Source organism: Lithobates pipiens, unplaced genomic scaffold (genome assembly GCF_037356315.1).
Source record: "Lithobates pipiens isolate NorthernLeopardFrog02 unplaced genomic scaffold, aLitPip1_a1.2 Scaffold_13, whole genome shotgun sequence".
Taxonomy (NCBI): Eukaryota; Metazoa; Chordata; class Amphibia; order Anura; family Ranidae; genus Lithobates; species Lithobates pipiens.
The window spans coordinates 247935666-247963396 of NW_027507718.1; the positions used below are offsets into that span (position 1 = coordinate 247935666).

Genomic DNA, 27731 nt, shown 5'->3' on the forward strand with positions numbered 1-27731 from the left:
AGTAAATCAAACTCATTATATCACAGCACTATTTGTGAGTTAGCCCTAAATCACTTTTTGTTTAAAATCAATAAAAGCCAATGATCTACCATCCGTGCTCCAACCCTCATTAAAATGCCAATGAATTGAACGCATCTAAAATGAATCCATGAAGTATCTAAGCCTCTTACCCAGCTCCGCAAAGTAGTCCAGTGCATGCTGAGCAGGCCCATGATACAATGCTCTTCCTGCAGCCAGTAGAGTGAGGCTATCAAACAGTCTGAAGATGGAATAACGAGGCTGGTGTATAGAAAATATGATAGTCTTGCCTTGCGTTGACATCCTAACAAATAAAAAAGACAAAAAACACTAAAATACTACTCAAGAAAGAAACATACAATTTAATATAGCCAAATATTTTTTTTTCTTTAAATACTACGCATTAGTAAACATGCAGGTTGTTAAGGAGCATAAACGCCTGTTATTTTAATTTTCATAAGGAAAGTGGTGAACATATTCCATTAGGTGCACTGCAGCCATTTCAGGTAGGCTTCAATGCAATGCAACTGAAGCTCCAAAACAGTTTTATTTTTTTTTCTTCTAAGGTTCAATGCAGTGTTTGACCTCAGAAACATCTGATTTCAGTTGTTGCCATTTGTGCAGGTTTACAGCAAATGTTATTTTATGATAAAACATTGCATCTAAATAAAAATGGTCAGCAATATAAAATAAGGGTTCAAAAATATATGAAAAAGAACACAGTAACCAAAAAAAAAACACAAGAATTTAAACCAATTCTTGTGCCCAGGCAAAAATAATAATCTGATGAGAATTAAAGAACAGGAACAAGTGTCATGTAAAATGCCAGGACTGCAGTGGTAGAAGAACTGAACAAGGTGAAACGTCAGCGTCAGCTAGCATTGGAACAGATAATAAAGACAGAAGCAGCTAAAACATAGTGGCTCCTTTACCTTTTTAGCAGCAAAAGAACAGCATTGGCAGTGCTGGCATCCAAGCCAGTGGTTGGCTCATCCAAGAATAAAACCCCCGGGTCAGTAATGAGCTCCATACCAATATTTGTTCTCTTCCTCTCTCCTCCAGACACACCACGGATCAGCTGAGTGCCAACCTGAAAAACCAAGTGCAAGATAAGGATTGTCATTTTGCATGCAAGAGAAGAAAACAGCATTCCCGTAGATACTGTAGCTTCAATCCACAGTACCTTTGCGTCAGCCACTTTTGTTAGTCCGAGTTCCTTGATGATCTGATTGATACGTTCATCTTTCTCCTTTTGTTTTAGTGATCTGGGTAATCTCAAAGCTGCAGAAAATTGAAGGTTCTCTCTAACAGTCAACGTACCCATCACAACATCATCCTACAATATAATGAGATATATTTACCAACATGCAGAGACGAAATAGAATAAAAATATTTTTGGAGATATTTTCTAGGTCTATACCAAGCCACAGTTAAAAAAAGAGTGCTACAGTATGTCCAAATTCCACTAGATCTACCTCATTAACTAGAATGTCTAAAATCTAAGAAATAAGCTTAAAGTGGTTGCAAAATCAGGTTTTTTATCTTAATGCATTACGATAAAAAAACCTTCTGTGTGCAGCAGCCACCACCCAGCACCCCCAAATACTTACCTCAGCCAATCAGGAGAAAGAGGGGACAGGGCTTGACCAGGACTCTATGTCTGAATGGACACAGGGAGCCTTGACTCAGGTCGGGTGCCCCCATAGCAAGCTGCTTGCTGTGGGGGCACTCAACAGGAGGGAGGGGCCAGGAGAGCCAAAGAGGGACCCAAGAAGAGGAGGATCTGGGCTGCCCTGTGCAAAAACCGCTGCACAGGGCAGGTAAATATAACATGTTTGTTATTTTTGGAGGAAAAAAACACTTTACAATCACTTTAAGGCTCTTGTACTGGGGCTGCCTCTGCACTACAAGAGTTAAAATGCACACTTAGGTCTGGGGGGGGGGGGGCGAAAAGCAGTTTTAGGCCTCTTGCACATGATAGTGATGTTTGAGCATCTGCTTTTTTGAGTGCAATTTAAGATGATTGTGTTGCATGTAATCATGGGCACAATACGTGCCTAGGAAAAAATTCATTAATATTTATGCTCATATGAACATATTTGCGCATACAGGTCTAAAATACTGACCGGGAACTTATATTTTATTCCCCCAAGAATATGCAGCGATTGTTTACACACTTGTGTGTACAGGAACATTGTAAACAATATGCTGTATTTTAGATCTGTACAAAAAAAAAAAAAAAGCGCTGTACTGAGCTTTTTTCAAGCTGCAGTGTGTGCAAGAGGCCCAACTCTCCAATCCAGTTAAACTCTCTAGTTTAACAATCCAGTCTTCCGCTGTGCCGGCAGTTGGCACTTCCCTCTTCTCCCTTAAGCTCTAGCAGTGGATTATCTATCAGATCGTTCATGTCCAATGCAGGCTTTAGGCTCTGCATTGAACTTGATGACATCAGAGAACCTGCGACCGCCGCAGCATAGGGGAGCATTGGGGAGAAGAGGTATGGAAGTAGTTTGCGGGAGAGGAGGTTTGGTTAAGTAAAAGTGCTTTTTGCAGCCCCCTAAACCTAAACGAGCAGTTAACCCTTGCTGTGCAGGGGAAGTCCCACTGCAAAAGGAGACTTTTTCCTCTCCTTGGAGTTTAGCTTTAAGGGTGACAAACAAGTACTTCTACAAAATGAATACACTTTACATATGATAATGTAAATAACACAAAATAGGACCATGGACTTTGCCGGAACCCCTCTGTATACAGTGTGGTGGAAACTCGCAATGAGCGCTCACACCAAGTGTAAGAGGGTTTCAAAGCAACCTCAAAAGCTGGCCAAAAGTTTGGCACAGAAAACAATCATATTCTGCCTCCATAAAAATCAGTGCACCAAGTATACAGTATACTCAGCACAGGGAGGTTTTTCTGAAACTGGTTGGAAAAAAATAAATAAATAAATAAATAAAACAGACGATCCACATCAACCAGATTTTTCTTTCATCATTTAAATGTTGTTTGACTAAAGTAACGTGGTGTGACTGCTTATGTATCAATGCATACAAAGCTTTGCTCTTTGCCTAAACAAGGGATATTGACTTTTGTATTCTGAAGTAATTCCCATGTGCCAGGAAAACCTTGTTTTTTTTCCCCATCAAGTCTTTACACTACAATGTTACAGCTACAAAAACACAGCATACAGAACAATGAGCCTAAAGCCTCGTACACACAGTACGATTGTTGGCCAACAGAGCGTCTGATTTTTGTCAAAAGGGCGTGTGCCAGGAACTTGTCTTGCATACTAACGGCACACAATTGTCTGCCAACAAACATGAACATAGTGACGTACTACTGGAATTTCAGCTCTTAAGCGCCACCCTTTGGGCACCTTCTGCTAATGTCATGTTTGGTTAACACTGATTGCGAGCATGCGTGTTTCTACTTTGGACTTGTGTGATGGATTGTGTACAGACGATACCAAAATCTGACAACAGACCATTGTCCGCCGAAAATTTACTAGCCTGCCATCCAACATTTTTTGGCCGAAAGTTGGACAACAATTGTCAAAAGGAGTGCACTAACGGTCAGATTTTAGGACAACAATCTGTCAACAGACAATCCCCTGCCCACAATCGCATTGTGTGTATGAGGCTTAAGATCTATAAAATAGAGAGAGGGCACATCATAAAAGCTCCATCAGGGGATATCAAACTAACTTACCTGCACAACATAACCAGATAAGCACTTGAAGTTGGGCGGCTGTGGCTTCCCGTCTATTAGAACTTCACCAGAAAGCCCATGTGGATCTTTTCGAGCAGCAAGTACATCTAATAGCCTGCAAGTACGCACAGAAAATTTTAATTCAGTTTTCTCATGTTTAGCCCAACCAATACACACACACACACACACACACACACACAATAAAATATATAGTAATTCATCTCTTACACTGAAAGAATAACTGCACATCTACTTATACCAGGATTAAAAAAAAAATGTTTTGGAGCCCATTTTTTTTTTACTCATGTTTGAAAGTGTTTTATATCTACACACAATCAATATTTGTGTTAGATAACATAAAAAATAAAAAAAAAACACACACACGGCAAAGGATTCTCAGAGCACTATGGTTTAGCTAAAGACACAGAGCAGTAATTATCTCTTTGCATAAAGGATTTCTTAACCCAATTCTTAACCCAAACACGTGATAGAGAGAGAAAAAAAAAAGCAATGTGTGATTATTAACTTGCTGCCTATGTAAAATATGACACACTATAAATACAAAATCTTAGTTTAATTTTTATATGACCATAATAAAGAAAATCTGTACTAAACCCCTTTTTTTTTCACTTACGATGACTTGCCACTGCCTGTAGGTCCCAGAATTGCATTTAGTCCAGGTCTCATAATTCCACTAGAAGGTAAAAATAATATTTTTTTAACTAATGGATACTTGGATTATTGAACAGATGGCATTTTGAGTATATATTTATATAAACACACACACCATATGGAAACAATAGTTATATTAACCTGCCTACTAGACCCTGCCAATACTACTTGCACCCCTGTCAAATTTATATTGTGGCCTTTGAGATTTACGTTCACACTTGTAAATGCATCCTACACGTGATCGCCTGCAAGAACTCCAGCAAGGGTTCCTGCGATTAGCGACGAGTAGACAGCCTCATTGAAAGCAATGAGAGCCCCCACAGCTAATCGTGCCCACTCCCATGTAATCTCTCAAGCAGCAATTATATGCGAGTGATCGGCCCTGGACACAGGCAGCCTACATCCAGAGCTGATCACTCCCATGTGATCGCAGCATGAGCAATTGCAGAAGGAGGACAGGTAGGGGCTGTCTGCTCGCAGCTAATCGCTGGGATTCTCGTACGTAATCCTGTGCAGGGGGATTCGCAAGTGTTAATGCACCCTTATGAATTCCCACACATAACATTTTTAATACAGGTAGCTTTAAATACTAACTGGAGTGTTCAAAATCTGGTGCAGCTGTGCATGGTAGCCAATCAGCTTCTAACTTCAACTTGTTCAGTAGAGTTCCGACAAAAAAAAAAAAAAAAATAATAAAAAAAAGATTAAAACAAAAAAAAAAAAAAAATGGAAGCCCATTGGTTTCTATGCAGAGCTGCACCAGATTTTACACTCTCCGGCTTTAGTAAATCAACCCAAGTATTTCCCAAATATGAGATCGCTGCTCACCAAATAAAATAATGTTTTAAAAGGACAACGTACATATATTAGGGCAAAGCTTATAGAAAGAAACAAATTAAGCCCCCCAGAACAAGATGGGTATATGAAATTGGGGTAATGTGGTCTAAAAAAATAAAAAATAAATAAATGCAGTTTGCCTTCCTTTAATTTATTGAAAACGAAAAAGGTATTATGTAGATCATAGCTCTAAGTGTTTTCATAAGTGACAGTAGGTATGCCTTGCGTGCCATAGCGCTCCTCCTCCCTGTTATACAACTGATAGACACACAGCACTAAGGTCATAGGATGCCAAAGCAGATGACAGCGATAAGACACCTTTTACACAGTTGCCACTATTTGTTCATTTTTCATCCTCTATACAGGAAACAATACATTTCTCATTGGAATTTGTTAGATAGTTACATGAATAAGACCGCTTCTAAAAGTTTGTTACACATGTAGTTAAATAAAAAAAATCACACACACACACAAACAAAGGAAAAAGAGGGATTATTGCGGTGCCAAAAAACATGCGTACACCATGATTTGTAAAATATTATATAACTGAATTTATTAATTTTATTACATCACAAGTTAATTACAAACAATGATAAAAACCAAATAATATTGGGGAGCAGAATCCAAATAACGAAGGCCCTCATTATTTGGATTCTGCTCCTCAATATTTTGTTTTTATCATTGTTTGTAATTAACTTGTGATGTAATAAAATGAATAAATTCAATTCTATAATATTTTACAAATCATGGTGTACACATGTTTTTTGGCACCGCAATAATCCCTCTTTTTCCTCCCAATTTTTTGATTCTTTCTCATTGGGATGAGGTGCCCTATCTAAATACAGACCCTACTGCCACTCTTTCTCCAAAAACAAATGGAAGGCAAACTCTGGGAGACTAACACAACCACTTAGAGGCCAGCGCATCAAGTTATTACATTAACATTTACAGTCAACAAATTCTGCAAAAAAAAAAAAAAAAACTCACACAAAAGTGTTGGGTAATATAATGATTCAACAAACACACTTTAGCTGACGTGGCACAAAAAGTATTAAAATGTTCCAGTAAGACTTAGAAATATGCAATGTAATATCACATGGGTAATTGACTAGGAAATAAAACAAGACAAATGTCGCCATCACAGTGACTGTACAAAAATACTGCATCACTCAGCAATAATGAACATGCACAAAATAAAACAATTTCCCCTTTTCAAAATTCTTCATAATAATGCTTTGCAGATATCATGAACACCACGTGACTTCTTCAGTATGAAGTCAAACTTTGATGAAAGCATTGCAATAAATGCATTTGAAATTGATACTCAAATGTTATAAATACCATACTGGTGACCCCACAATAGGGATAAAACTTTTCTGCAAAAGGGAATTTAAAGACAAGCGCCCATTCACTAAAATTAGAAGAAAAGAGGTTTAACCTTAAACTGCGTAGAGGGTTCTTTACTATAAGAGCGGTTAGGATGTGGAATTCTCTTCCACAAGCAGTGTTTTCAGCGGGGTGCATAGATAATTAAAAAAAAAACTGAGATAAGCACCTGAACGACCACAGCATACAGGGATATACAATGTAATACTGACATAAAATCACACACATAGGTTGGACTTGAGTCTTTTTTTCAACCTCGCCTACTATGTAACTATATATTGTGCTATATGGCCAATATTTGCATATATAACCTGCAAGACCGATAATGATTGAATTTACTGTAATTACATACATTTCTTAGATCTCATAATTATGTATTACACCCACTCAGCATAAGCATTATAAAAAAATAAAAAAAATAAAAATTATATATATATATATAAATAAATAAAATTACAAATAAAAAAAAAGGAGGAAAAAAAATAAAAAAAACTGTTAAGTGCAAGCATTTAAAAATTTCTCAAAAATGTATAAAACTTTACAGCTTTAAATAGCATTTGAGTACCTATGTGAGCGCATAACTTCAATATATAGCAGAGGCGGACGCATCGGACATTTTTAACACTATTTTGGGACCATTGTCATTTATACAGCGATCGCTGCTATAAAAATGCACTGATTACTGTGTAAATGACACTGGCAGTGAAGGCATTAACCACTAGGGGGCAGCAAAGGGGTTACGCGTGTCCTAGGAAGTGATTCTAACTGTGGTGGGCTTTAACACACAGGACAGTGATCACAGCTCTCGATGACAGAGAGCTGTGATCTCTGTTCTGTCACTAGGCAGAACGGGGAAATGCTTTGTTTACAAAAGCATCTCCCCGTTGTTCCTCTCTGTGACATGTTCGCGGGCACCTGGCGGACATCGAGTCCAAAGGGCCTGCGGTCATGGAGACCGCACGCCCATGCCACCGCTTCTTACAAGGGGACGTACCTGTATGCCCTTTTGCCTACCAGCGCCATTCTGCCGACGTACATGAGCGTGCGCTGGTCGGCAAGTGGTTAAGAAATGTTCCAGTATGTTGGAAAAACTAGAACTATGTATATTGATTCTACAGTCAAAATAAAACTTAATTTGGTCTGTTCGAGACAACTGACAAATAATTCAGGAGAGGATAGCCATATGCAACGGCCATTAAAATTGGCCTAACTTACACAAGCTTTTCACACAGCGTGGCTTCATGTTACAAAGCACCAATGACAACTTAGGTCTGTAGAATCTAGCCAACATATGTTGTTACAGTCTGCTTAACTTGAACTGCTTAGTACAGGCCCTAAGAATCTGCACAGATCAGTTCTATAAATGGATCAGTGACATATCCGCCCACCATTGGGCAGCAACACAAAAATGGAAAAACAAACTTTAAAAAAATGGAAGACGACTTGAGAAATATATCCTTTTATCTGCAGTCTCTCCTCCACATCCAATCAAAGTCCAGAAATGATAAAGCTGGTCTGAGAGGATGTTACAGTCTGCAGAGCTCTGACAGCTGATTGGAGGGAAGGGACACCCTCCTCCACACAGCAACTGAGCTGAGGCTGTCAATCAGCTGGAATTCTCTCATCTGTCACCATTTTTCTCTTGGTGTCAGGAAAACTTGTCAAAAGTAACTCATGCAGACAGCAGAAGAATGAAGCAGCAGACGGAAATTACATTTTGGGGTTGATTTACCAAAACTGGGTGCAAAATCTGGTGGAGCTCTGCAGAGAAACCAATCAGCTTCCATTTTTTTTTAATCAAAGCCTAATTGAACAAGCTGAAGTTGCACCAGATTTTGCACTCTTCAGTTTTAGTAAATCAACCCCAGAGTTCTCTGTATTGAGACAAAGATAATATTAGAAGGATATGCTTTGTTCATATTTCATGTCTGAGGTTTACAATCACTTTCAGTTTTCATCAAAAAAATTAATTTCTGATAGAGATAGATATAAATTATAATACAATTACGAGAGAGAGAGAGAGAGAGAGAGAGAGAGCTGCACAAAGAGTTATGCCCTGTACACACAGTCGGATTTTCCGACGAAAAATGTGCGATCGGATCATGTTGTCGGAAAATCCCGATCGTGTGTTTCCGTCGGAATTTCCGACACACAAAGTTTGAGAGCAGGATCTAAAATTTTGCGACAACAAAATCTGATCATTTAAATTCCGATCGCGTGTAGACAATTCCGACGGACAAAGTGCCGCGCATGCTCAGAATAAATTAGGAGATGAAAGCTATTGGCTACTGGCCTCTATAGTCCCGTCGTACGTGTTGTACATCACCGCGTTCTAAACGATCGGATTTTCCAACAACTTTGTGCGACCGTGTGTATGTAAGACAAGTTTGGGCCAAAATCCGTCGGAAAAAATCTGACGGATTTTGTCGTCAGAACGTCCGACTGTGTGTACAGGGCATAAGGGTTTATTGGTAAAAATTTACATAATAAAATCAGGCATATTTAGGTAAAGTTTCAGGCTCACAATGATAACGCCCTTCTTCACGACCACATACCATGAGATATAGAATATATATATATATATATATATATATATATATATATATATATATATATATATATATATATATATATATATATATATATATATATATATATATATATACATACACACACATACACACACACAAATAGTCATCCTTGTTGCAAACAGGTAAACTCTGAGCAGAAATAAAGAAAAATCTCCCCCATAACACAAACAAGGAAACTGATAAAAACCACCATGTTCAAGAAAAATAACGCCTCCAGTTCCACGTTAATAGCACAAAAGGTGTGCAGAGGCCATCCAACTGCCTTGTTTGCCAGCACTACAATATGCTTGTGTAATCTGGGCCATGCAAGTTATACAACCAGAAAAACAGCGACATGTAAAACAGACACATGTAAAGTCTGACACTAACGGATAATTCAGAAAACAGAGAAAGATCACCTTTACATTTTATTAGGTTTTAGAACATACATAACTCAAGAGGAAGAGGAATATACACCTGTTTTAAAAATATATATATATATAATTTTAATAAATATTTATTTATAAAAAAAAAAAAAAAAAAAAAAAAAAATTATATATATATATATATATATATATATATATATATATATATATATATATATATATATATATATATATATATATATATATATATATATATATATATTTATTTATTTATTTATTTATTTTTTTAAACAGGTATATACACACACACAAGTTAAAAATGGGGCCAAGATATAACCCTTTTTTTATTTTATTCAGCAGCCAAGTATAAAAAAAAATCACTTTGCGTTTGTTGTAGACAAAATGATCTCCATAGGGACACTGCTAGATTTTCCGGTTAAAGAAAACTCATGGAGGATACAGGATACAAGACACTCCTCACAAGGCCTTCAAAAGATTCCATTTTAAAACAAACAATGTGACAGGCAAGTGACAAAGTTCATCTTTTTGCATAACATGCTGCAAGGGTGGGACGAGAGAAAGTCACCTTTAAAATGCACCATTGTATTATCACAGTTTGCAGGTAGGAAGACGTTGTCACAGCAAGGAACTGATTGTGGAGAAGAATGAAATATGACTTTCTATTGCATCCTTACTGCAAATGCAGGATTATTCTGTAAAGCAAAGTGTAATAACCAAGAACTTTCACTGGGCTTCTTTAACCACTTAAGGACCGGGCCCGTTTTTCAGACTTGGTGTTTACACGTTAAAATCATTATTATTTTTTACTATAAAATTACTTAGAACCCCCAAACATTATATATATTTGTTTCTAACACCCTAGAGAATAAAATGGCGGTTGTTGCAATCGTTTTTGTCACACTGTATTTGTAATATTTTTTTATATTGTGAAAGATAATGTTGCGCAGAATAAATTGATACCCAACATTTCACTATTCAAAATTGCGCTCGCTCGTGGAATGGTGACAAACTTATTGATTCGCTGAGGCAGTGCATTTGTGCACAGAATGCAGGATCTCACTGAAAACTGTTTGCGGACTTTCTTGTGCATCATCTTTAGAAGAGGCTTCCTTCTGGGGTGACAGGCATACAGACCAATTTGATGCAGTGTGCGGCATATAGTCTAAGCACTGACAGGCTGACCCCCCACCCCTTCAACCTCTGCAGCAATGCTGGCAGCACTCATACGTCTGTTTCCCAAAGACAACCTCTGGATATGAGGCTGAGCACGTGCACTCAACTTCTTTAGTCGACCATGGCGAGTCCTGTTCTGAGTGGAATCTGTCCTGTTAAACCGCTGTATGGTCTTGAACACGTTGTTAAAACATTTCCCATGATGCTCAAGCACTCTGCAGTGCAGTTGAGCATCATGGGAAATGTAGTTCCAAAACATCTGGCGTGCCAAGGTTCGCCATCACTGGCCTAGGCCATCTTTATGTAGAGCAACAATTCTTTTTTCAGATCCTCAGGGAGTTCTTTGCCATGTGGTGCCATGTTGAACTTCCAGTGACCAGTATGAGAGCGTGAGCGCGTTAACACGGATTTAAACACACCTGCTCCCCATTCTCACCTGAGACCTTGTAACACTAACGAATCACATGACACCGGGGAAGGAAAATGGCCAATTGGGCCCAATTTGGACATTTTCACTTAGGGGAGTACTCACTTTTGTTGCCAGTGGTTTAGACATTATTGGCTGTGCGAGTTATTTTGAGGGGGCAGCAAATTTACACTGTTATACAAGCTGTACACTCACTACTTTACATTGTAACAGAGTGTCATTTCTTCAGTGTTGTCACAAGATAGAATAAAATATTTACAAAAATGTGAGGCATGTACTCACTTTTATGAGATACTGTACGTAAAATGAAAACAAAGCACAACCTTGGAGTCTAAAGGCTGCCATAGAATGATCACAATTTGGCCGATTTTCGATCCATCTATAGGCATGTTGGTTGTTCAGAAGTTGATCCACCCATCCTGCCTTTTTATCGCTCACTCACTGCGGACAGCTATAGCTGCCAGAAGTGATCATTGTATTCTGCTTGTGGAAAAGGCTCCCTGCCAGCAGAACACAATAGCCCTGCGGGAGGGATTACCCCCATCAACATGGACTGTAAGCAAATTGCATAATGTATGGCCTGCCTTACATCCTGCTTAAAGTGTTTTTAAGGTAAACACTCCTGCCTCCTCCTCTACATCCAGTGCCCCCATAGTAAGCCACTTCCTAAAGGGGCACTCACAGGGGCTCGCTCACAAGCCCCACTTGCCTGCGCCCTTTGACACAGAAAGCCGGGCAGGGCCCTGCCCGCCCGCTCTCTCATCACAGAGTTTTATTGACAACATTGGGATCTGCCCTGTGGGGAGAGACAGAGCAGAGATAGCCACTGCTCTCATGCACAGTGCTGGATCACGATGGGGCTCAGTTAGGGTGGTAGCTTGGGGGGGGGGAGCTGGGATACAGAATTTTTTTTTACCTTCATGCATAGAATGCAGAAGGTAAAAAAAACTAAAAATGTAAACCACTTTAACACAACATCATACTAAAGATTAGCTTACTCCCACTGGCCTGGGATACGAAGACACAGACACAGGAATGTATTCTTCATATCAAAAATTGTAATCAGCGTGTGCGATCATTGTACAATATGAAAAACATTAAGTGATGTGAGTTATAGCCAATCATAAATTAGCATTTGTACATGTAGTGATAGCGAAAATAGCCAATAATACACTCCAATTATTTTGGGGAATTACATGTTTCCCAGTAGATCGAAACTCAACAGTTACAGCTTAAATAGATAATGACTAGAAACTACTAATGATATGAAACTCGCTAAACGCTCCAAACGTGCACACACACACAAACCAGGAAAATGTCAGTTGTGTACAGTTATTTTATGTTTTAGCAAATAAGCAGATGGGTATCAGTGTTACTAGTGCAAAATTAGGCTATTTTTTTAAGCAGATAAAGATGGGTTAGTAATGCATTATATCAAAGTCAGGGGCGTAACTATAGGGGTGCAGCAGTAGCGACCGCAACCGGGCCCTGTGATGCAGGGGGCCCATGCAGCCCCCTCTACATATGGCCGGCAGCAGCATAGGCAGCTAGGGGTACCAGTGCACCATGCACACGGGTGGCTGGAGGTGGAGGGTGGCTAGCAGAGCTCCATGCTCGACTATCGCACTGTCTGCTCTTTAGTTATGCATTCCCTGCATGACCTGTGTCCTCGGCCGGCTCCTCAGAGTACCCCTCTCCTGTTCCATGCATTGCCGCTCAGTCCGATGTCTGTTCTCCCCAACCAAAGTCCCGCCCCCCCGAGTCTGGCCCACACTGCACTGCATACTTCTCCCGGGTAAACAAACTTTAAGCACACAGATGCAGTGCAGCCCTATGAGAGCCGGCTCCCCGGAGGACACTGCAGGCTTGTCTGCCAGCCCCCCTCCTCCCCCGTCATACACAGATGATGAAAGGTCTTTCTGGGAGATATGCTGATCGCCCGTCCAGCACACTAGATGGAGCCCAGGCCAACATGGATGAGTGCGTGGCCTACAGCTTGGTCATGGTCCCCCAAACACCATTACATACCCCTTCCATCTCCCCCTGGGGACAGGGACCCCTTCTCACGTGGAGACAGGGGCCCCCTTCTCACGTGGAGAAGGGGCCCCCACCTCCCCTGGGGACAGGGGCCCCCACCTCCCCTGGGGGCAGTAACTTCATCTGACCTGGAGAAAAGGACTTCATCTCTTCTGGGGACGGGGACCCCATCCTGCCTGGGGACAGTCCCCCAATGGGGCACCAAAAAAATGTAAAAAATATAAAAAAAAAAATACTGATACGAGTGGTGGAACTACAGGGCTCACAAAGGTCATACCTGTGACCACTCCCTGGAGTTCCACCACTGGACTCGGAGGGAAGGGTCCTAGCTGTGGTACAGGGGGGCCCTTCATGGTTTCTTGCATCGGGGCCCTGAAGGTTCTAGTTACACCACTGATCAAAGTATTCAAATCCCATTGAAAGTCAAACTGTTCTCTTACCCCATGCAGGGCAAAGCAAGAAGTTCACCTTTCTAAGCTACACATACTCACCTTCCCTTATGCCTCGTACATACGATCGGACTTTCTGACAACAAAACCGTGGAATTTTGTTCAAAGGGTGTTGGCTCCAACTTGTCTTGCATACACACAGTCACACAAATGTTGGCCAACAATTACGAACGTGGGAACGTGGTGACGCACAAGACATACGTGATATCTCCATTACGAACACTAGTTTTACAAGATCGAGCGCTTCTGGTTCGATGGAGCGTACACACGGTTGGACTTTAAACCAACAAGCTCACATCCAACATTTGTTGTTGGAAAATCCTATTGTGTGTACGGGGCATTACTCTTGTGTCGCTCTGGCCACCAGGTAAGAGAAATAACTGCTCCTCATATTAAGAAAGTAGCAAGTGACTGCACTGGTGTTTGCCGATTGGCTGCACAGGCACCCACCACTATCACACTGAGGTGTAAAGAGTCCTCAGCCCTGCGTAAATTCAAAGTGAAGCTAGGCGATTGACATGAGATTAAAAAGGAGAATATCAGCCTGAGCTCATTCGGCTGTACTTCTCTTATGGGTCACAGGAGTGCAATTCGTTTTGCACTCCTGTGACCCGTTTTCTGAGAGAAATCTGAAGTCCGCTCTCTGCTGACGTCACACAGATCAGTCCAGGTACCGCGTCATCCCGACTCTAAGAGTCTGGATCTGCCAGGTGCCTGGACTGAGGGCCGTCTCAGCCTCAGCAATTGTAATATGAAGGAGAAGGGATCTCACCGCACCAGGAGCACACATGCAGGCTGTAAACTGTTCTCTTCGGGTGGGAAGCCACAGGTGCTGGCTATTACGACTAGCAACAGATGAAAAACAAGCTCCGGACTGCCGCACTCTTCAGAAAACCACTTTTTATTGGAAAATCACATCACAGCTCAAAAAACACAGCAAACAAGGAAAAATTGCTAACGTTTCTCACTAGCTGTAGTGCTTAATCATAGCCTATGATTAAGCACTACAGCTAGTGCGAAACGTCTGAAGAGTGTGGCAGTCCAGAGCTCGTTCTTCGTCAGCCTCTCAGCAAGCCGATGAGACGGCCGCTGCCCGCCCTTCCACAGCTCAGCGCTCCAGTGAGCGTGGAGGAGGAGAGCAGGAGAGATGCTGATTGACAGGCAGCAGCTCTCCTCTCTGGGAGGTGTGAGAACCAAGCCATCGGCGGTGTTCAATCACTCAGTTCTCAGTTCAGAGACGCCGGGGGACAGATGCAGCATCGGACTGATGCTGCATCCACCTAGATAAGTATAAATGGCCAATGAACTTTGAGAATGATTGCTTCCTGGCTACGATTCAGACTTGTGGGACTTAGACAAGCATACAGAAGTCAGACTCAGCCAGACATCAAGCCTTTTCAGAAGGAGGACTGCAATGATAGCCCATATACTTCCCTTATTTTAAGTAAACCTACTTCTCTGACCTGCACAGATGTGTGAGACAACTAGAAAGACAAGTGTTAAAGCTGAGAGAACAAAAACAGAAGTAATCATTTATTAGGTGATGTGCACTGTACATTGTAGTGAGATTTGTCATCCTAGGTCTGGCTATGTGCCAAGAACTGCCCAAGTTCATCAATTTCTTTTTTTACTTTTGTCTGAATCAGTACAGTTAACGTTTGAAAATATGCCAGGAGTTAAACACGCAAACCATGTGCCTATAGGCACTAGGAAACATGCTAAACAGGAGCAGCAAAACAGGTTAAGGTGGATTTTTATCCAAACCCCTGCATATCTAGTGATGCACATTTCAGATACTCACCCACCCTGCAGATCCAGCCTTGTTCAGCTGAGATTGTCTTCTCTTCTGGCAGTGCTCTGTCCCATGCTGCCATGTATTAGTATGACATCATCAAGTGGCTGCCAGCTGTTCCTGGTTCAGCCAGCACACCTCCCATTGACAGGCTTCTAGGCCCACCCCCTCCTCCTTTACTGAATCCTAGGCTTCCTGGGATGTGACATGTATGTCCCACTAGGCAAAGGGAGGACAGTGCATGTCATTTGCCAAGGCAAGTGCCGTGCAAGGGGGGGGGGGGGGTGTCTGGTCAATTCTTGATGCAGAGGACCAAAGGAGGGATAATGTTTTTGAGGGTCACCATAACTGTACAGTGTCGATTAATAAATTCCTTAACAAGCCACAGGATCTATAGTCTAACCTTTCTCTATATTGTTGATCCTACCACTGTTCCATAATATACAAGTAAAATAAATATAATATATATATATATATATATATATATATATATATATATATATATATATATATATATATATATATATATTTATATATTTGGGAATTGAATGAAGCATGCAGCAGGAAAGCAATAACAATGACATAGTCATAAGCACTAAAGATAAAACTGCAGTTTATCTTCGGTGTTCATGACTATTTGTCACATCCATGGTCATTGTGTAAGTATGGGGAGGGGTTTCAGCTGTACCATCCTCTCCCTACATAATATATATATATATTTTCGTTATCTCTTTATTTTGACAGTGTTCATTTATCTAAATTTTGTAGACATTCTCCTTGCATCCACTCCTGATGAAGGGATATAAATCCATGAAACGCGTTGAGCTTTTAGATGCTACATTCAGATGTTCACAATGTGTAGAACATGAATTCTTAAGCTATTCCTACCAATGTTTGGAGGGTTTTTGCCTACATTAATCATGTTGGGTTTTATTTTATATGAGAGTATGGATTGATGAATTTCACATATTGCAAGCCCTGTACCATTACCATGTTTGTTCACTTGTAAATATATGAATTTATTTGTTATTATTCGTTTTATACTTGCATGTGTGCCATGAGCATGTGCATTGTTACATGGAATAAAACACATTGTTATCAGTACATAGTGTCCTTGTTGCTTCCCTGCTGCATGCTTCAAAGTCCCAACCTTTCTCTTTTTGCTATATGAATAGGGGTGACCATGCCCGCGGGACCGGCAGACTTGATGTCTGCCGGTCTCCAGGTGATCGTGTCATGAAGCCACAGAACAGGAATGTAAACAAGGCAGTTCCCCGTTCTGCCATGTGACATGACAGAGATCACTGCTCCGCGTCATCGGGAGCAGCGATTGCTGTCATGCGAGTTGTAGCCCACCCCCCCCTACAGTTAGAATCACTCCCTAGGACATACTTAACCGCTTCATTGCTCCCTAATAGTAAACCCCTTCCCTGCCAGTGTCATTTACTGATCATTGAATAAATGACAATGTTCCAAAACTAGTGTCAAAGGTGTCCACCGTGTCACAGTCACGAGAAAAAATAAATAAATAAAATTGGCAACTCGCCACCATGACTAGTAAAAAAAAAAAAAAAAAAAAAATGAATAATAAAAATGTATAGTGTCACTCACAGTCCCACTAAAAAGCGTTGATTACCGCCATTACTAGTAAAAAAAGAAAAATAATAAAAATGCCATAAATCTATTCCCCATTTTGTAGATGCTATAACTTCTTCAATATACACTTATTGCAACTTTTTAGTACCAGAAATATGTAGAAGAATACATACCAGCCTAAACTAAGGAAAAAAATTATTTTTTTATATATTTTTGGGGGATAATTATTATAGCAAAAAGTAAAATATAGGTTTTTTTTTCAAAATTGTCGCTTTTTTTTGTGTATAGCGCAAAAAATAAAAACCACAGAGGTGATCAAATAACACCAAAAGAAAGCTCTATTTGCGGGGGAAAAAAATATACCTCAATATTGTTTGGGTGCAAGGTCGCACGACCGCGCAATTGTCAGTTAAAGCGAAGCAGTCCGGAATCGCAAAAAGTGCTCTGGTCAGGAAAGGAGTAAAATCTTCCGGGGCTGAAGCGATTAAAGTCGCAAAACTTTTTTCTTTGAGTAAAATAAGTGAATATCTAGCTGCCACTTTAGATAAACAGTATATAATAATAACAAATTACCACAACATTCATATATACAGTAAATAGTGGCGCTGTAACAAACTAGTAAAAGACGTGCATAAACCTTAGTGATAATAAATTGCCACCCAGTGAATAAAGTCCAATTCAAATGAAATCCTAAAAATTACAGCACATAAAATTTATTCAATTGAAGAGTCCGTGATGAATCAATGATGTTGCTTGGAAATCCGCACACCACGTAAAAAGCGTGCCACCACTTCCCCATAAGTGATAAACTCACCAACAATAATTATTAATTGCCTCACAGTCTCGTGCTCGGCAAATCAAGCAATGTACTACTCAAAGTTTAAGACAAATCAGCACCGATCTCCAGTCTTTAATGGTGACGCTCATGTATGTGAAACAAAGTAAGAAAACTTTGATACTTCAAGAACGTTTAACAAAAAAAAAAAAACGGCAAACTCACATTTAGCACAGGGGAAATTTGAATTTCTTTTTTATTTTTGCATTTCAGTGTAAATATGAGATCCAAATTCTTTTTTTGACCCCAAATCTCACATTAAAGAGGTCCTGTCATGCTTTTTTTTCTATTACAAGGGATATTTGCATTCCTTGTAATAGGAATAAAAAAAAAAAAAGAAAGAAAAAAAATTTAAAGTGCCCCGTCCCACTGAGCTCTCGCGCAGAAGCAAACTCATATGCAAATTGTGCCAGCATATGAAAACGGCGTTCGAACCAGACATATGAGGTATCGCCGTGATCGTTAGAGCAAAAGCAATAACTCTAGCCCTAGTCCTCCTCTGTTACTCAAAACTGGTAACCTGTAGAAATTTTTAAATGTCGCCTATGGAGATTTTTAAGGGTCAAAGTTTGTTGCCATTCCACAAGCGGACATGTTGGGTATCAATTTACTTGGCGCAACGTTATCTTTCATAATATAAAAAAAAAATGGGCTAACTTTACTGTTGTCTTTTTTTTATTCAAAGCTTGTGAGACTGCTGTGCAAATACAGTGCGACAAAGTATTGCAACAACCACCATTTTATTCTCTAGGGTGTAATTATAATACTAGGGGGCTCTAAGTAATTTTCTAGAAAAAATAAAAATATGAAAATAAATGATTTTAACTTGTAAACATCGAATCTCAAAAAGAGGCTCGGTGCTTCGGTCCTTAAGTGGTTAAACATTATTGCGCTGTTGGAGTTTTTCCTTTGGTTCACATACATGGGAGATCTACAAATCACCATTAAAGACTGGAGATTGGTGCTGACTTGTCTTCAACCTTGAGGAGCACATTGCTTGATTTGCCGAGCATGAGAATGTGTGGCAATCATTGTTGGTGAGTTTATACCCTATTGGGAAGTGGTGGCACGCTTTTCACGTGGTGTGGAGATTCCAAGCAACATCATTGATTCATCACAGGTAAGGATGAGCCGAAAAACCCCACCGGTTCGGTCTGCACCAGAACTTGTGAACAGGCAAAAAATTTGGATGAACCTTGTTAAAGTCTATGGGACACGAACATGAAAAATCAAAGTGCTAATTTTAAAGGCTTATATGCAAGTTATTGTCCTAAAAAGTGTTTGGGGATCTGGGTCCTGCCCCAGGGGACATGTATCAATGCTAAAAAAGTTTTAAAAAAAATGTCAAAGGAAAAAGTCATTTAAAAACTGATCGCAGCTGTAATGAATTGTCGGGTCTCGGCAATATAGATAAAACTCATTGAAAAAAAAACGGGATGGGTTCCCCACCCAGTCCATTACCAGGCCCTTTGTCTCTGGTATAAACATTAAGGGGAACCCTGAACCAATTTTTTTTTTTAATTGCTTGGCCCTTCAGGTCTGGTATGGATATTAAGGGGAATGCTGCACCAAATTAAAAAGAAAAAATGGCGTAGGAGTCCCCCCCAAAATCCATACCAGACCCTTATCTGAGCACGTAACTGGCAGGGCGCAGGAAAAGAGGGGTGGGGGGGACGAGAGAGCGCCCCCTCCCCTCCTGAACCATACCAGGCCACATGACCTCAACATGGGGAGGATGCTTTGGAGTATCCCCCCAAAGCACCTTGTCCCCATGTTGATGGGGACAAAAGCTTCACAACCCTTGCTTGGTGGTTGTGGGGTCTTTGAGCAGGGGGCTTATCGGAATCTGGAAGCCCCTTTTAACAAGGGGACCCCCAGATCCCGCCCCCCATGTGAGTTGGTAACAGGTACATTGTACCCCTACCATTTCACAGAAAAAAAAAAAGTGTCAAAAATAGTAAAAAAAGACACAAGACATTTTGGGACAAGAGCTTTTGAATTTGCCACGAACACCACATAATGTTCGTTGTTCGCCGAATGTCCAAACAACCAAAGTTCGGCCTGAACTTTTCGCCCATCCCGAATCACAGGCTCTTCAATTAAATACATTTATGTGCTGTCATTTTTAGGATTTCATTTGAATTGGACTTTATTCGCTGGGTGGCAATTTATTATCACTAAGGTTTATGCATGTCTTTTACTAGTTTGTTACAGCGCCACTATTTACTGTATATATAAAAGTAGAGAAATTCCTTCCTCAGCTGCTGTACGGTAACACCGTGACAGAATAAAACCTGACCTGGACCTCCTCTCGATCGTGTGTGTGTGTTTAGAATCAACATCTGTCACATTTTGATGATAATCTGTTTTATGGCGGCCATACACGTTTCAATAAATACCAGTTTTCTTTTCTATCGATGTGTTCTGATGGAAATAAGTGATCTATACGACAACCCATTCGATCGCTATGCCACACACAAGGAAGTAGATTCTGGTTGATAGTTAAGATACAACTGTAATTTAAGATTGCAAGTTGTCGATCGCAGCTCTGTTTTCATCACGTAATCTCATAATCTGATCGAAAAATGATCATTCGGTGCTGCCGACTAATGCAAACATTTTCCATCCTGGCCAACCAATTCAGTTTGATGGAATCAGATCTAAATCAAGTTAAAAACGGCCAGAAAGAAAGTTATGGCTATTCAACTGTTTGCAGATCCAAACGTTTTAATCGAATTACACATCTACTGAATGATAAAATAAAAATAAAAAAAGAGTATACAACCACAATTAGCTTACAGTAGTAGTTTTGCCACAGACCTGGGCACAACTGTCCTGACTAAATAGCTGGCCAGGATTTCAGAGGCAGGGGTTTCAAATACACAGATACCTCCTCAGCACCCGGCTTGCTATAGGGGGCACCTGAAGGAAGGTAGAGCTGAGAGTGCCAGCAGGGACAGCCAGGAGAGGTGGATTTTAGAACAATATCAGTTATGCAAATCATCACTTTCAGATGGGTGACTTTGAATCAGGCCCCTGTGAGCTCTGTTGATGGCGGATTAAGTGGGTAGTAGCACTGAACTTTATGTTTGTTCTATTGGAAAGCTTTGTGCAATCTTGCTGCACACAGCAGGCAGTTACATCTTTAAATAAAAAATAAATAAATTAAATTTATAATTTTATAAAACGTATAATTAAATAAAAGAATACCTTTTAGTTCCACTTAAACTAATATTAGCATTTAATAACAAAGTGTAAACAAGAGTGAGGAGCGCACGGCTTTGGCTTTTACACAAACAGGCATTTTATGAAATTTTTCAATGTGAAGAAGGTGGACAAATGCAATCAATTCGAATCTGTCCCTCTGCACAACGTCACTTACTTGACATTGATTAGGATCTGTCTGTCTGTAACTTTTCGGCAACAAATTAAGCCAGTCTTCACTTTCACTCTGTAGTTGATATTGTGGAAACTTAGTGTAGCTCCTTGTAGTTTTCTTTTTTTACTGTCTGATCTTTGAACGCCATTTATCACCGGTTCCATCATCTGCACAACGGTCTGAGACTTCTCTGCCATGATGACGTGACCACCTTCCTGGAGAGATACAAGGACACCATGCGTGCACATTTATTTCCAGGCTGCCAGGGTGTATATGACATATTTAAAGAGTAAACGAAAACACCTAAATATTCAGCTGCTGTATGGATGAATACTGGTGGGCTTAATTAACCAATATTCCCCAGTTAAATTCACTGCCAGGAAACATCAGCCGATTTCCCAGGGTCAAATTTTCAAAGTAATTTTCTTTCGAAAATCTTATCTAAAGGCTTTTCCTCAAATTTTGCACCATTAGTGGGCATGTTGGGAAATTTTTTGAAAAACAAAACTATTTTCTAATCAAGGAATGATTATCAATGATGATGGGAGAATCGTGTGAGAAATGTAATCAATTTCCAGCCATGAAAATTATTTTCTGTAGCAACAGGAGGGGAAATTGAAGGCTTGGTTGGTCGAAATTTTGAAATCAATGGTGGCACCATCGGATCACAAAATTTCTGATTTTTAAAAGAAAATTCTTTCGAAATTCGACCATGTATGGGCAGCCTTAAGCCTCATACACGCGATCGGATTTTCCGCAGACAAAGCGTCAGACTTTTGTCCGAAGGGCGTTGGCCAGGAACTTGTCTTGCATACAAACGGCACACAATTGTCAGACAACAAACACAAATGTAGTAATGTACTACTTGGCTTTTCAGCTCCTTAGCACCACCCTTTGGGCACCTTCTGCTAATGTTGTGTTTGGTGAGCATTGTTTCCGGGCATGCGCGTTTGTACTTTTGTCTGACGGACATGTGTACACACGATCGGAAAATCTGACAACAGACCGTTGTCCATGGGAAATTTATAAGCCTGCCATCCAACATTTGTCTGCGGAAAATCAGACAACAATTGTCCAATGGTGCGTACAAACAGTCGGATTTTATGCGAACAGTCTGTCAACACACAATTCCCGTCAGAAAATCCGATCGCATGTACGAGGCTTTACTCTTCCTGCTGTATTGAACTGTAACATAAATAAGAAATCCATGAAAAGATCCTGTACTGAGAAAATATGCAAGCTTCCATTGCTGAACTTTCCTGAAAATGCTAGCTGCCTGGCTATCGTGCATATCTGAGGCCTTTATCTTGTTCTAAAACAAAGAAGTAGACTAGGAGTTTTTAACTTTCCTCTGCCATTCTAATTTGTTTGTTCTATGTCTGTGAGTGAAGCTGGACATACATGGATCGAATTTCCATCCTTGTATGGCTGTTCCTGTTTCTGAAAAGTCAATCTGTTGATCGACTGCTCATGAATCGGCTTGTTGGTCAATTTCAGATGGATCAGCACATGTAGCCAATTGGATGCAGTACTGATCTGTGTATTCTGACCGCAGGGGAGTCCCACTGTGAGATTACGACACACTGGGGAGGATTTTAGCGCACACACACACACACACACACATATTCAAAGTCTGGATGAGAAACCAGTACAGTTTTGTTTTTTTGTTTTTGTTCAGCCACCTGGGTGAATGCAAAAACTGTACAATGGATGGCCAGCCTTAGAAAGAACTACAAACAGGCAAGAAGATTTTATTGAAAAGGACAAAAATGGCAGCCTGTGTATTTTTCTCAGTCTAAGTTTCGTAATAGGAATGAAAATTTCCCTCATGCTACCTCTGACCAGTAGACAGACCTCAGATTTCATAGGCAACAATCCTACCAATGGAGTCACTAGTTATGATTTACTAAAGGCAAGAATGCTTACTTTTCAAGGGAGGTTTGTACTTTGCAAGGGAATTTTCCACAGAGCTTAGCGAATGCTGACATCCACTACCCAATCACATGAAAACAAAAAAATGAATTTTTTTTTTCGTGCACAATTGAGTATTCTTTGAAAAATGGAAATATCACCTTATTCACAAAGCTCTGGGGGAAAATTTCCAATGCAAAGTGTAGCTTCACTTGCAATGTAAACAGTCTATTTGCTGTTAGCAAATCAACCCCATTTGACTGCTGCTAGCTGTACCTAGATATCATTCCTGCCAGATCATCTGACAGAGACCTTAATACCAATGCCTTAGCCCTTGTACACACGGTCGGACATGCCGACAACAAAATCAGTCGGACAAAGTTGTCAGAAAATCCGATCATACGTAACGTGATTATGTTATTTCGTTACGACGGGACTACGTTCAGGCTAGTAGCCAATAGCTTTCATCTAGGAATTTGATCCGAGCATGCGTGGCACTTTGTACGATCGGAATTCTCTACACACAATCGGACAAAGTCCGATCGGATCATGTTGTCGGAAAGTTTTATAGCCCAGCTCTAAAACTTTGTCCGTTGGCTATTCCGATGGAAACAGTCCGATGGAGCCCACACACGGTCGGATTATCCGACAACACGGTCCGATCGGACATTTTCCGTCGGAATGTCTGACCGTGTGTACAAGGGTTTAGGATTGGTCAGATGAATGAACGTAAAACTAGCATTATTACTGGACAAGGGTAAGTTCATGTGATCTCTCAATACAGTTTCTTTGAGTCATACCATTAACCAATGTGGAAACAAGGCTCTAATTTCTAAATTATGAGGTTGAATGAATAAAGGTAAATAGACTTTCAGTCCCCAAGAGAAGTTGCACTTCAGCTTCGTCAATAATACCAAGTTCTGCTAACTTCCTTCACCCAATCATGTGCAAGAAACAATTTTTATTCTTTGTAAAGTGAAACTTACCCGTGTTCACTTACCTCTGGGGCAAATTCCCTTGCAAAGTGCAACTTCCTGTGCAAAGTGAACAGACTACTTGCCTTTAGTAAATTAGCTCCATGGGTCATTTAATTAATCCAGTGTAAAATTCCACCTGCCAACAATTATCACAAAGCTGGACTTTAAATTAAAAGACCTTTAAAAGCCAGCCTATGAGACTGTATACGATCTGCCATTGCTGGCACATGTGGTGCTCTATTTGCACACCCACAAACTGAACCAATACTGCTCCCTAAGGCTGGGTTCACACTGAAGCGATGCAGGAACGCTGCGAATCCGCAGTGAGTTCCCGCATCACATGCCTCCCGGCGGCAGTTCACACTGCCCTATGCGAACTGCTGGGAGTGTCAGTGAAACGTTAATGACACCCCCAGATCAGTTCGCATATCGCAGTGCGATCTGCAAACTCGGACAGGAATCGGATCGCATGGTGTGAACACCCATGCGATCCGATTCTGCTGCGGACCAAAAAAAGGGTCCTGTGCGAGTTTGTGGTGGGTGCGATGCGAATTCAGCCATACTATCTGTATGGCTGAACTTGCATCGCACAGAGATCGGATGTGATTTGCACTGCAGTGCGGTGCGAATCACATCCGGGTCCCAAAAAAGTGAAAACTGTGGCAGTGGAGGAGGAGGAGGGGGTGCGAACAAGCAGATCTTCCCCTTTTGGGTGGTGCTCAGCTTTAAATGAATGCAAGCTGTAATGTTTCTAACCTGTAACGTGGCTAGGTAAAATGAGTCTATATATCTCGTGCACTGTAGACTGTGCTCAGAAACATCCTTAATGGGCTATCCAAACATGTAAATGTGTTAGGAGTGCATGCTAGGGCAGGGGTAGATAACCTAGAGGAGATCCCACTTTACTTCCTGTCTTGTCAACATAACAGGAAGCAAGAGGAACACTTTCCAAAATAAGAAAAATGTCTATAATGTCTAACAAGTGTCTATTGGAGGATTCCCTCTTACTTCCTATTCTGGTGGCAACTCAAATTTTGGATTCCCTATCACTTTTAGTCCTAGTGATAGTAGCCACCAGGACAAATAGCACGGGTTACTCTCCCCAAGCAGGGACACTGACAGCAATTAAGACCGACAGAGGCTCTAATTTTTCATACATAAATAAGAGTGTATATACACTTTAAGGCCTCATGCAAAAGGACAGAGGAAAATGCCACTTTTGGAAGCAGAAATTTGGGGGTATACATATGCAAAAAAAAAATAATAATAATTATTCCCCCATTGTGTTTAGCGGAAAGTACTGTCCACCAAACTCAACCTTTTAAATCAATGGTGCTGGGCCACAACTGTTCTACAACCGTGTATAAAGTAGGTAGTTCCTGCATGGTGGTACAACTCTTTTAGACCCCTTTCATGCTGAGCTGCAGCCGTGTTAGCGCTAGAGCACTGCTCGTTTTAGTGGCGCTCTTGCACTGTTTAAGCAGCACATTTCAGCCGCTAGCGGGGTGCTTTTAACCCTTGCTAGCAGCCGAAGGGGTTAAAAGCGCCCATGTTGCAGCGCTTCGAAAGCGATGGGTTTTACTTCCTCTTTTGCTCCCCGCAAGACCTGCAAATTAAAAGCATAATGGGCTAGTATGCATCATACACTAGCCCATTATATGACACTTACCTTACTTACCCTCTTCCTTTCGGGGCTCTGTGACTGTGACGGGAGCCATCAGTCGCGGCACACTGGTCTGTTTCTTCACATCCCATGCGCCGATGACGACATTGGTGTACTACAAGTGAAATATCTCCTAAGCGGCGCACGTTTAGCAGATATTTCCACTACCTTTAGGTAAGCCTTATGCCCCGTACACACGGTCGGACTTTCCGAAGGAAAATGTGCGATCGGATCATGTTGTCGGAAAATCTGATCGTGTGTACGGGGCATTATTCTAGGCTTACCTATAGATAAAAGCAAGACAAAAGGGTTTACAACCACTTTAATTTACAGCGTTTTTTTCAAACATGTATAAAACTATATATATATATATATATATATATATATATATATATATATATATATATATATATATATATATATATATATATATATATATATATATACATACACACACACACGCACACCTTTTCCCCCTGAAAATCAGGAGGAAATTGTGTGTGCGTGTTATACACCAATCCCCGCTGCCTTGGAGTGGAAGGAAGGGACGAGCGCTGCTGGATTACACAGAGCTGCGATCTCCTGTGTATCCGGCGCACAGGCACACACAGTCCTGCCACCCCTGGCCCGGCATTGGGCCACTGTTCTGTCCATCATATGAGCCGGGCGGAACTTTGAGCAACTGAGCGCCAAATACACCGGAGATCGCGGATCTGTGTCATCCAGCACTGGGGCGGCTGCAGTCATCGAAAAACTTCCCTTTGATGGGCTCAGCTCATCGTCAAATCACAGTAATGCATCTTCGAGAGCGATGAAAGAGACAGAGAAATCCTTCTCTTTCCAAGACGATTACTCTGAAATATGTAAAATGCCATTTGGCAGCAATGGAATAAAACTGCTACAGTATCAGGGAGAATAAACCCTCTGCAATATGTAGGAGACATTTTGAGAAGTACTGTAAGAACAGCATGATAGAAGACCTAACACAGCGCTACAGTGAAAGACAGCTCAGGGTAAACCAAACTGATCCTCCTTAGAACACTTTAATACCAATATAATTGTAGATGTGTACTAAACAGGCTGCAGATGGGCATAGATCAGGCTGCATTGATGGGCACTGGTGAGGCTGCAGAGCACTGACTCTTATTTTAAAATTTAAGGTTTTTTCTGAAGCTTCCCTCTTAAAGTTAAGGTGTGTAATTTATATATATATATATATATATATATATATATATATATATATATATATATATATATATAAATAATACACACCTTAACTTTAAGAGGGAAGCTTCAGAAAAAAACCTTAAATTTTAAAATAAGAGTTATATATATATATATATATATATATATATATATATATATATATAATTTAATTTAATATTGTATTGTTTTATTTTAATGTCTAGATTTTCACACACAGTATAACTGATTGACAAATAAATGACAAACTATAAAAATGTTTTTAGTCTCTTCTTGGCACACTAGGTGGTCTAAGCTACAATCTAAAGGCAAGCAATGTGCTGTAACCCATAGCAGCTCATTACCGAGCGGCTTCTATCAAGCAAGCTATAAGTTACCAAGGACTCCTGCACACCAATTTAACAGAAGGTAAAATAAGGTCATATTTTAGTACCTGTAAACATGACTTACAGGATACGGCTGTAATACGGGTGTACGCAGCTCCAAGCGCAAACATGCAAACGCATACAAACATACACCCATTACGCAGACAATATCTTAAAGCTTGGAGCTGTGTTTACAGCTGCATCCTGGAATTTCGCTTGTACAGGCAGCTGTACGCAAAACAACCATGGCTCCTGGTCGCCAAAACAGTCATATTTTACGTTACATACCGAATGTGTCCTAATACTGAATAGCTGTTTTGCTAGAATGTATG

General features: G+C 40.5%; 1 protein-coding gene across 2 annotated transcripts in view; it reads right to left on the reverse strand.

Moving 5' to 3' along the window:
* Positions 1–27731, reverse strand: part of ABCG2 (ATP binding cassette subfamily G member 2 (JR blood group)) — a 201048-nt gene that overhangs the window by 27882 nt on the left and 145435 nt on the right. For both annotated transcript variants that reach the window (XM_077476485.1, XM_077476484.1), the window contains exons 3-8: positions 21284–21495; positions 4355–4414; positions 3721–3835; positions 1202–1354; positions 951–1108; positions 171–322 (exon numbers count right to left, since the gene is read on the reverse strand). In XM_077476485.1, coding sequence (XP_077332611.1) covers positions 171–322; positions 951–1108; positions 1202–1354; positions 3721–3835; positions 4355–4414; positions 21284–21495 — 850 coding nt within the window. The remainder of the gene's footprint in view (positions 1–170; positions 323–950; positions 1109–1201; positions 1355–3720; positions 3836–4354; positions 4415–21283; positions 21496–27731) is intronic.